Genomic DNA, 10,992 nt, shown 5'->3' with positions numbered 1-10,992 from the left:
GGGAACGTAAGACTGCCTGCCACCAATTCAAAGTGTATCTTCTAATAGTGTCAAGACCAATAACCTTTCATTTTTATTCATAGATAAAAGTACAAAAATATTAGTGGATTTCTATTATGATATATAATATAAAATGGAGCCTTCAGAAAAATGCTTCGTCTAAATATTCGAATACCACCCTTTTCCTGCAAGAGAGACATAAAAATATATAAAGTAACACATTTTTAAAGTTGTTTTTATTGATTTTAAAGTGACTTTAAAATGGCAGCGGAAGGCGCTTAATAATAGAGAAGTAAAAAAAAAAACATGATAAAAAATTAAGGATCTCATATACTAAGGATCCTAAAAATGTCTACAATATGACGGGTTTCGGGCACGTGGATTTTCTCTTAATACTGTGACATCGTGATCGACTTCTGAACAGAAATTGTGAAAACTCGATCGGCCCAGGTACAAATTGTGGGTGCGAACTTATGTTTCTTAGGGGGCGTTTAATTTTTCATCTGTATCGTATCATACATATCATTTTAAAAAAAAAAAACTTATCAAAAGGAGATGGAAATCAAACCCACCTTGGCTTCCTTGGTTTTCCTTCTTTATTTAGTTTTCTGGATTTTTTGTTCTTTTTCTCTCCGTGTGCAACAACCATTCTATAAATTTATATATATATATGTAATTAAAAAAACACTACAACAATAAAGTTGAAAACGATATCACTTTCCATATATCCGTTACACCCTTCATTTCGTGCATTATAAAGCTAGGACATCGTTGCTTCTAACAGATAATTCGACTGTGCGGATATAAACCACTAAAATCCAAAAAAAATCTTTCGTAACACAGTGTAAGTCAGTCATTTGCACGATATGATTGAGGCTGACCGTCAGCTGACAGTTCCTATTAAATCTAATACAGTTTGTTTGTTTTTGTTTGTTGGGGTTTAACGTCCGAGCAGCAATATTTCAGCTATATTCAGACATTGAACATGAAATGGATGATAAAATGAACATGAAATGAAGAAAAAAAAAAGGATGGGTCACAAGGATAATAGGGTCGACAAATTTTGATTGCCACTGGAAAAAGGGGGATGGGTAAGGTAGGGCAATTTAGCCTCCTGTGGCGGAGCGCAAAGGTTCCTACTCCTATCGAATACCACAGCAGGGTTCTTTAACGCGCGAGGAACGTGGCATCTTTCCCAACACGGGGCACCACTATGGTTTGCGGTCAGGTTTTCCGTATTATAGCCTGACAACCCCAGCATGTAACATGCCAGGGGTACCCCATTCCACCACCTGGGGCACACATCCCAGTTGCTCTGTGGGCAGAGCGCCTAGCCCCTGGCTAGGTTTCTGAGCACTATTTAGTCGCTTTTTACGACAAGCTTAGCGCTGCTGCAGACCTATTTTTTTAACACCCGGACCTACACGGGGCAAAAATCTAATACAGAGAAATTAGTACATTTTATCGGCTATCATTGGAAATCAGCAGGTTTGATAGAATATGAAGATGGTAAACATCAACTTAATATTTTTTTTTCTATTAAATCAATATTTAACGATAATAGGGTATTTTGCTGAAAAGCCGTATTTTATGGTATTGCATATATTAGAGCGTTTCATATTTTTTGTTGCTTTCAATGGAATGTGGCAGGGAACTTACAGTTGACATTCTCCGGTTGGTACTGTATTTAATACGAAAACAGGTCCTTTATAAGAATATGTTTTCTTGGTGCATCGTTTACTGAGTCCCACTTCTGGGTTCCAAGCTCGGTCGCTACCGGATGTCGAATCCTGTTTTGGGTTTTGGGATGATAATTCGTTATTTCCGGAACCTTCAGCGGCGTTGCTAGTACCTAACTCTGATATGGTCAATAATGGCCGGAAAGAAAGTGATGGATAATTGACGTTCCTACAAAAACGAAGAATCATTAACTGTAATACAAATGTATTACATATAGATTTGATACCAAAAACCTAATATAATATATGTACATACTAATAGTTTTGTTAAATAACTATCGTATGTATAAGCAATACTATAACACATATGCCGATTGGGAAGCGTCTGAAAATATTACAATACCTACATACGTGAAACACGCCATAATTAGAGCCATTATTCGAAGACTAACATAAGAATTTTTTTCAACTTTGTTTATTACAGTTTACAACAACAGACAATGACAGAAAGAAAACACAGAGGAACTAAACAAAACATTTTAATAATATGTGGCAGGTGTAAGTTAACATGTAAGAGGACGAAGTTGAATATTTAGACATACTTAAAAATCTTCTTGTTATTTCCTTCTACTGTCGCCTTTTCTAAACATATTGAAAGTTTTTGTCACCAAGTGACGCTTCTTATCACTATTTAATGAGACCGGTATAACTTAGTGTTCGTACTTCGGACATTCTGACTAAAGCCGTCAGAAACGAAAAAAAAAGTATATGACTTTAAATAACTATTGAAGACCATATAAAAACGCTTTTTAGAGAAGTAGATACGAAGATAAAGAACTTAGTATGTGAAGCTCCGATAGACGTGACTTCCTGTCAGAGCTATGACTTTATTTCCATTAAATACCGTTGTAAAGGACTTCGTCCTCTAAAAACAGCACGTGTGTAACCATTTTTGTCCTTGTTTATGTTTACCTTAGCGCAGTCTTTACTCTTTTCTTAAACGACTTCGTTTTAGCTGAATTTTCCTGGTGCATGTTCACAGAGGAAAAGACCCTGAAATGTAAAGCATGTAGAAAAATTATTTTTTAAAGTCTTGAAATAATTTGAATATAAACCAGAAACATAATCTACTTGGTATCTTAAAATTTATAAATAACTTAATAGAAAGGCTGGGATTGATACATATTCAGCGTCTGATTCAATTGCCCAAACAATTGTAGCAAATTCATATAGTCTTCGATCATAGACCTCCAAATATGTGGCTGTAATATTTGATACATTTCTTGGTCAATGATTTCTTTGATAGAAATTATTTGTAGAGAACCGGAGAACTGACTGTAATAAATTGACAAAATAGAGTACCTATAAGTGCATGTAAAATTTGGAGTCAGAAAACACGAAAGCAAGAGAGAGATACTAGAAATAACTCAAAATCGAAGAAAGGCGACGAAAATGCAAGTTAAGTATCGATGGTAGTCAAAACAACAAGGTGCACAGAAAAAACGGTTCATAGGTTTCATGAGATTCTAGGACCAATAAGTACACCTAATTAATGGATTATATCAGTTTCAACGCTAATTTCTTTTTTTTTTTTTTTTTTTTTTTTATAAATTACTCACATTTCACATTCTCCCTTTTCTACCTCAATCACCAGCGAGTCCCCCTCGTATCTGGTCGTAAACCTAGGACAGCTAGGTTGGGCATTTTCTGTTACCCTAGGAACGCCATATACCTGTGACAAGACTCCTAGCAGTACTGAAAAAAAATCATTTAAAGAGTTACGTTGCGTTAGAAATCTATAGCATTATGATATATAAGATAAAAGTCTAGTTCCTGATAACTAATATAAGCGATTTTCGTTTTAAGTTAAAACTATCCATTTAATATCTCCATGATTGGTAAAGTAGGCGGATACAATACTTAGATATATATTAAAAAAAAATATCCAGAATAAGATAAAAAAAAACAAACAAAACTTTTTAGGTTTTGACATTACCAAAGCAATTCTTTAGTAAACACGTGTTTGTGTGGTTATGATGGCGGGTAAATAAAATTTCCACTAATGCTTTTAAAAGATAGCATTTTCTGTTCTTATTCTGAATCCATGTATTATTTTTAAAATGCAACCTACCTAATGCTAAAGTCGAATGTAGCATTTCCTGATGCCTTACAATTTGTCCTTTACCCTCCCGTACAAGATGCGAAATACTTTATATACATGTAGGAATGTTTTGGTTGATCTTACAACGTCATTGTTAGACTTCCTGTGATGTACATTGTTTAAACATCAAAATAATTAATTTCTTACCCTTTACTATCAATCACTGTCATCAAAATGTTGTATCTGTATACTGTGATGGATTGTAATAGCTGTTTGTACATGCCAAACCCTAAGGAGTTTTCTAATTGATATTCATCACTTGTGAAAAGTTACGTACGTTGTCGTTCGGGCATATTAAAAAAATATAATTAAATATGGTCAACGAAAGTAAACTAAGCGTGGCGCACCATTTGTGAAAAATTTTGAATAAAAAGTCTCAGTTTTAAATTATATTTTCATAGTTTAATAAATATTTTATTCAGTATAAGGCTCAATATGATCAGGCAGCAGGTAATGCCTATATGAGCACTGTCCTAAAGTACAAGGTACAACAGTTACATTCGATAAGCAACACAATATAAACTGTTATGTACATTGTATGTAAATACATATAACATGTTTAATAATTAGCATGGCTACTGTTGAAAAAGGTGTTCATACATTTGTTGACATATTTTTTGTTTTGATATGTATTTTTTTCATATATTGGTTAACAGACGATTGATAGATATACGACTGTATGTTATGATCTGGCTTTAACTAACTTTTCAAAATAACACTAGTTTACAAATTATTACAGTGGGTTATCACATTTCATTGTTCAGTGATTGTATTCCAATACAATATTAATTTTAAATATAACTGACAATTTTAGGTCAGTGTTTAAATTTTGGGTAAACCTTGTTTATGCTAGTTTTCTTTCACCATGCAAATTTGTATACAACACAAAATATTCAATGCACCTAGAAGTAAGATAAGAGGCTAAACCATTTATCACTTACATTAGTATCATAATATTATCATAAAATATCATTATAATTAGCTCTCATATCTTCAACAGTTGGTATTTTACAAAAGCTTTTAATGTATATACTTCGTCTGATAGTTTCTGCACTGGAACTTTTTCCGTGGAATAAAAGCTGCTCGTATTTGCAGTGTAGCTGCTAAGTTGTAAATGCGTGTAATACAACCGAAAAAAATGGTACGCAGGTGCCCGTTCGTTGAGAATCCGAGGGAAATATAGAGTAATTTCCCTTACTACAAACATGCGCACTGACCGTAGCAACGGTGTAAATTCAAGATGGACGGCGAAGAGGATAGATCCAAGTCAAAACCAGAAGAAACTGGTAAATTGCACCAAATTGAAAATTTAATTTACTAAAATACAACCGATTAAATGTAAAAAAAGAGCTGTAGGTGATCTACAAAAAATGTTTTTACTCACGAGGTTTCTTTTCTTGGAAAGAAAGCCTTGATGTCGACGGGAATGATTATGTCAGTGCCCGTTATTGAACACAGTTTTCATTTGTTATTGCATGATTCAAAGATTATTAACCATCATTTGGAAGGCATATATGATAATATTTACAATTTCGAACTTTCCCTTTTTCCTATTACGTCATGGGTCATGATGAGGGATCAATTTGATTACAATGTACAATATAGGTTATACTATTCTTGTAAACAAAGTTTCTATCGTGATAATATCACAAAAGTGGATACCTGGTCTGCTTTATTTTTATAACATTCTAAAAATTTTATTTTAATATTGATATTTTGGATTGGTAGTCAGGACAGTGTGCCGTTGAATTTGTTTTGTTTTCATGGTTCAGCAGAGTATCATACTTCAAAGTCAAACCCTTTTGATAACTTAAAGGTTGAAATCATGCATGTCACACCAATATGTGATAGTTCAATTCCTGATTCATATTCCTGTATGCTAAAAAAATTACAAAAATTTCTCTTAATCATTCTACCCAAAGGGTCCGGAAATTTTGACAGTCCATGTCGGTCATTTTATCAAACTTCAGCTGACGTTTGTGTCAATCTTTTACAAGCTGAGATCAAGAATAAACTTTAAAAAAAAACCAAATTTTTGTAGTTAAAGATAAATATTGGAAAATGTGTTATTTCATCACGTATTCTGTCTTTTACAAAATATATGAAAGAGCAAACAAGTTTGGTTTTTACCGCACGTGGATGTTCTAACATGTAAACAAAACATCGTATTTCTCCGACTTAATCATCACATCGACAAACAGCCAAAAACTTCCGAGTGATAAAAAATGACTATTTATAAGAGAAAAAATTGCGAATACATTTTATATTTTATAGAATGTATATTGATTTAAATGGGTTGTTGACTTCTGTGTTAAAAAGATTCAATTGATAAATAAATAATTACAAACTACGACTGATTGTAGTTTCAGCAACATGTGCTTTCGTTACCACTTAAAGATTGGCGGGAAAATGATGGATTTGTCAATTTTTTTCTTAATTAAATCAAGTAATAAATGTATGAAAACTCTCCAGGTCATTTCAATTAATTTGTATACGCAATGGTGCTGCACATGTACTTCTAAATTATTATGCAATCAACTAATCAGTTACAGTCACAGGTGGCCGCACATTGGCTAATATTGACACACACCTATCAATTAATTTCCAATAAGCAATTAGGAGACAGGTAGGCAGAATGTTAATACACTAATAGAACCACACAGACTGTAATTTATAAGGATTGACAATTTTTTATGTCCGATATTGGAGAATGGCCGTTGGTCATTTGCAAAATGTTTCAGTCAATGACTGCCATTTTTTACTGTTTCTGGACCCTTGTTCTACCCTGTGTTAATTGTTGATGCATTGAACATGTACTTTTACTCATTTACATGTGAAATCGCATGTGAAGAATATATACATTTAATATATTCTGGAGCTTGTTACTCTTGGAACGAAATAATAGCACACTTAGTTTTCCACCTGAATAAAAAATTTAATCTGGTCTAAAAATCTGTGTCTACTACCTTTCTGTTCCAAAAGTTTCATAAATTTATCAAATGTTATTTATAACAGTGTGGGAAACCACCACTACATTTTAAAAGTTTAGCTTGAATATGTCCAGTGAATTTTGGCATGATATGCACAATTTTATTGATTTATAAAGCATTGTTTACGATCTGCCATTTCAATACCCAGTAAACGGGATGTGCCAAAACCTATGCGATGGTTCCGATCTCGTATCAGTATTCAAACGAAATTATCTTGGTACAATGCAATTTAAGATTTGTTACCTTGCAAATTAGTTGTTTATTGTCAAAATAAAAATGAACAAGAAGCAAATGATAAACATTTTCTTGTTTCATGATGATGAATCTGTTGAAATATAATTTTATTTTTAAATTATGAGTTAAAAAATGGAGTACTTATTTTGTTACTCTAAAGTACATGAAAAACTTCAATGGGAGGGAATATTCAAAAATGGAAAAGTTTTTGATAAATTTAAAAACAAATGAAAAGATAGTTGAAGAAAGAAAAAGAAAGGTAGAAGGGAGTCAAATCTAGGAGAAAACAGATGATAACAATGAAGACAATCATACATGTAACATAACTCATTCCACTTCTCATATTCTACAACTCAATTACATATTCATGAACATGTCTTTAGAAGTACACAGTGTATCAAGAAAATAAAAATGTAATTTAGTTGTAGAATATGTGAAATGAGTCATGCTACATGTATGATTTGTCTTCATTGTTTAGATTCATTTTCATTTGTTTCTTCATCATGTTATAATTTTCAATTACCTAATTTATATTGTTTAATCAAAGACAAATATCTTATATAAGGTAAATTAAGTAATTAAAAATTATAACACTATGAAGAAACAAATGAAATTTGACCTAGAATAAACTTTTATAGGATTTAAATTACTTTTTCTGGGCAGCCAATCTAGCAAATTGAATATTTTTCTGGAATTTTATATGTAAGGACAAATTAATCACATGACACCGTTTCTGTTAATGATTAACCAAGCTTTGCTAGTCATGTACATTGTGTAGAATATATAAACCATGAAATAAAAAGATAAAATATAGTTATTATACTCCCTGCAAAGACATGTCATATTACGGTCTGTTCCTCTGTCCACATTAACATGTCACATGTTTATTTCAGAACCTCTTTTTCAATGAACTTCAAACTTTACACAAATGTTTTTTATGATAGTCTAATGGTCAGTATACTTTTTGAAGAACATTTGAGTTTCAGTTTCTGAGATATGAGACTTTATTTACAAAAGGGGTGGGTCAAGAATTTACATGTCATCCCATATTTTGGAAAAAAAGAATGTTATATATAATTTATTTACAATAAACTTCAAACTGTATACAATTGTTTGTTGTGATTGTCTAAAGATCTGTACTTCTTGGAGAAAATTAGATTTTTAGTTTTGGAGTTAAATGGGACTTTTTCATATTTTTTCATATGACACACTGTAACTCCATCATGGGGAAGGGTGTATCATGCACCCCATGGTGCAGCTGTTTTTTTTAAATGCTAATGTATGTAATGTATTTGAAAAAAGGTGTAGGATATTGGAAAAATAAAACATCGAAGAATTTAAAGCAAGCTACATCACATTTGAGAGCTGAAGCAATACGCAGGTACAGGTTGAACCATGCTGGCGATCCAACATATGAACCACATGTGCCTGGTGAAAATTGCAAAAATATACCACATACCAGTCATTTGCCTCCAGTGAAGGAAAAGTCTAAAGAAGATATTGACCAGAAAGTAGAATCCTTTTCAACAGATAGAATTCTTCCACCCATAGGCATGGTTGGTAATGAAAGAAAATCTAAAGTAAAGAATGTCCATGATAGTCAAAATCAAGAAGAGACTGAGCCTTTTAAGTCTCCTGTAGTAAATGAGGTTGGTCCAGATGAGGCTATCTTGCAAAATAATGGCGTGAATGAGTTGTTGCCTGGACCTGTAAGCTACACCAGTTATTTAGATAACCTTGCAGATAGGCCTGTCAATCAAATTTCTGAACTAGTAGTCTGTGAAGGAAACCGGAAAGGTCAGGGCACGCTGATATCTGAGTCCAGTAATATGAATGAGAATGAACAATCCATTCCAATGAAAGAATCAGTTGTTGATATTGGTAAAATAATAAAAAAATTTGACAAAGAAAATGTCAACTTGGTCAGTGAAGACGAAATCAATGTGATCTTACCTGAAAAGATAGGAGGTGACCTTGTACATTTGAACAAAGGTCTTGTGTCATCAATGATAGCATCAACAGTTGATTCGGCTTCAGTAGAACATGATGAACAATCTGATAATGTACTTATAGCGTGTAATAGATACACAATAGATTACAGTTTAAACCCTGAAAAGAAGAATGTTACCTTGATAGATGATCAAAATAAAAGAGGCCATTTTCAAGAAGCTGAGGATGATATTGCCATAGGTAACTTGAATGACTCTTTGTCAAGTGATGCAGAAGAAAAGGTTAAAGGTGAAAAAATGGACAACTGGAGACAACCCATGGTGGAACATTTGACATTTGATGTTACAAAAGAAAATAAAAAATATGGTATTTCTGTGCAAATATTCAACACTTTTATGCTTAGAGCTTCAACATTGTAGATCTTTAAGCATGTTAAATTGCAATATCGAAGGAACTCACTTAATAACTTCTCTGTTTCAGAATATATTGTATAAACTGACTATTCTACAAAATGACTGTCATTTTCACTTTGTATGTACACTGAACAGTATTTTTTTTCATATGAATACTATATTTTCATTCAGCTCTTTGCAGCAGATGTATTGCATGTTCAACATGAACTTTTACAGCATGAATAGACCACTCAATAAGCATGATTTTCCACAAACTTGAATGATTCACATTTTTCATGCATGTCTTGTCACTTATGTTTTGTAATGTATGAATGCACATATAAATGTTTCTGTTTGAAGTAAAGGTTATTTGTTTGACTATATTTTATCAATGTTTTTTTGTTTTTATGTTTTACTGGCAAAATATTTGATTTTATGTACTGTTTTATTTTTATAACTGTCTTCCTTTCAACTTTAATTAACTGCAATGTATTAGATATAGGTAGTTCTGGATAGGTGATATTTCCTTGGCCTTTTAAAGTACTACAGCATTAAGCAAATCTATTGTTTTATCTGTGAAGGTGTTAAATACGTAGACATTTTTATTTGTTTTTTTTAAGAAACAAATATATTGAATAATTTATAAATTTGTTACCAAATCAATATTCAAAATTTTATCTTTTTTTTTTGCATACATTTAAGTATGAATACTTTCTTGATAGGTTTACATAAGGCCGAAATATAAATTATCCTAGATTCTGACCCCTTCTGGACCCAATGTTTTTTGCCCTCCCTGTAAAATTTTATTTTGTTTCTTATTTAGGTAAATTTTTTTCATATTGACAGCATTTTTCACTTATCTTGATAAAAAATAAAATTCACGCATCCGCCCCTAATTTTGAAAAATGTTGGATGAGAATCTAGGATTTTTTTTTATAAAGGCCGAAGTGGACTCTTAGCATGTCACTTGGAAATTATTATTTTGTATTTATTGCATGTTGCATTCAATGAATGCTCAATTTTAAATTCAGTACTATTGTTTTTTATGTCCATGCAGCTAAAAGTTCAGGGCATATTAGTCTTCTCTCATTTTTAATTTAAATGTAATATGAGTTTATGTCAATTTTGAAATTATTTATAAGTTTAATTCGCTTGCCTTGTAATTGTAGTATATTTTGTTTCAATTTCATTTGTTGATTTGTAAATTTGTTGATCTGTGAAAACATGATTTGTATAACAGCACTTCATTCAATTTTACTAACAGTTTGAATTATGAAGAATATTTTCTACTTTGAACTATTTTTTATTTATAGATCTTTTTATAGCTAGGAGAAAGTTTAAAACAGAATGGTTATTTTTTAGGCGAGGAACAAAAAGAAACAGTAGAACAACAACTCACGGAAGAAAAACCAAGTGAAGGAGACAAGACAGAAAAACCTGATGAGAAAACTGAAGGTATATTCTGTCTATGAGTCATATTTTGTTAATTTTAATACACTACTTAAGTCTGCTTTCAATTACCAGTCAAATCATAATATAATCTTCCCTGATGAATAAACCGATAGTAAAAATGTTCAAAATATTTT

The 10,992-nt window shown here is 31.9% G+C and overlaps 2 protein-coding genes across 5 annotated transcripts in view; one reads left to right on the top strand and one right to left on the bottom strand.

The window, feature by feature from the left end:
• Window positions 1–60: 60 nt before the first annotated feature.
• LOC148617214 (uncharacterized) lies at window positions 61–9,284 on the bottom strand. 3 transcript variants are annotated; one of them, XM_088584703.1, is made up of 6 exons: window positions 9,193–9,284; window positions 3,299–3,434; window positions 2,652–2,732; window positions 1,660–1,908; window positions 573–650; window positions 61–185 (listed from the first exon to the last, which is right to left on the bottom strand). In XM_088584703.1, exons 1-6 carry the CDS (start codon window positions 9,221–9,223, stop codon window positions 143–145), a joined length of 618 nt encoding a protein of 205 aa, XP_088440829.1. In that variant the 5' UTR covers window positions 9,224–9,284; the 3' UTR covers window positions 61–142. The 3 variants fall into 3 exon arrangements, with proteins under 3 accessions (XP_088440829.1, XP_088440831.1, XP_088440830.1); XM_088584705.1 differs by lacking the exon at window positions 9,193–9,284 and adding an exon at window positions 8,524–8,657; XM_088584704.1 differs by lacking the exon at window positions 9,193–9,284 and adding an exon at window positions 3,811–3,963.
• The window catches only part of LOC148617213 (cilia- and flagella-associated protein 44-like), a 35,071-nt gene continuing 29,127 nt past the window's right edge, over window positions 5,049–10,992 (top strand). Inside the window, exons 1-3 of one of the 2 annotated variants that reach the window (XM_088584696.1) lie at window positions 5,049–5,126; window positions 8,367–9,380; window positions 10,769–10,861. In XM_088584696.1, coding sequence (XP_088440822.1) covers window positions 5,081–5,126; window positions 8,367–9,380; window positions 10,769–10,861 — 1,153 coding nt within the window. In that variant the 5' untranslated portion in view covers window positions 5,049–5,080. The remainder of the gene's footprint in view (window positions 5,127–8,366; window positions 9,381–10,768; window positions 10,862–10,992) is intronic. The other variant, XM_088584697.1, reaches the window with a different exon arrangement.

Source organism: Perna viridis, chromosome 5 (genome assembly GCF_037379345.1).
Source record: "Perna viridis isolate PV_CMFRI_1.1 ecotype Kerala chromosome 5, ASM3737934v1, whole genome shotgun sequence".
NCBI lineage: Eukaryota > Metazoa > Mollusca > Bivalvia > Mytilida > Mytilidae > Perna > Perna viridis.
This window is presented reverse-complemented; position numbering and strand designations above follow the sequence as displayed.

Bases quoted from the DNA above. Each gene is read 5' to 3' on its own strand.
- LOC148617214 (XM_088584703.1), bottom strand. From the start codon at position 9,223: ATGGCCTCTTTTATTTTGATCATCTATCAAG. The intron at 3,435-9,192 runs GTAACATTCTTC...ATTTTTTTTCAG, and splicing joins TATTTTGATCATCTATCAAG to TACTGCTAGGAGTCTTGTCA. The intron at 186-572 runs GTGGGTTTGATT...TCTCTCTTGCAG, and splicing joins GGAAAACCAAGGAAGCCAAG to GAAAAGGGTGGTATTCGAAT.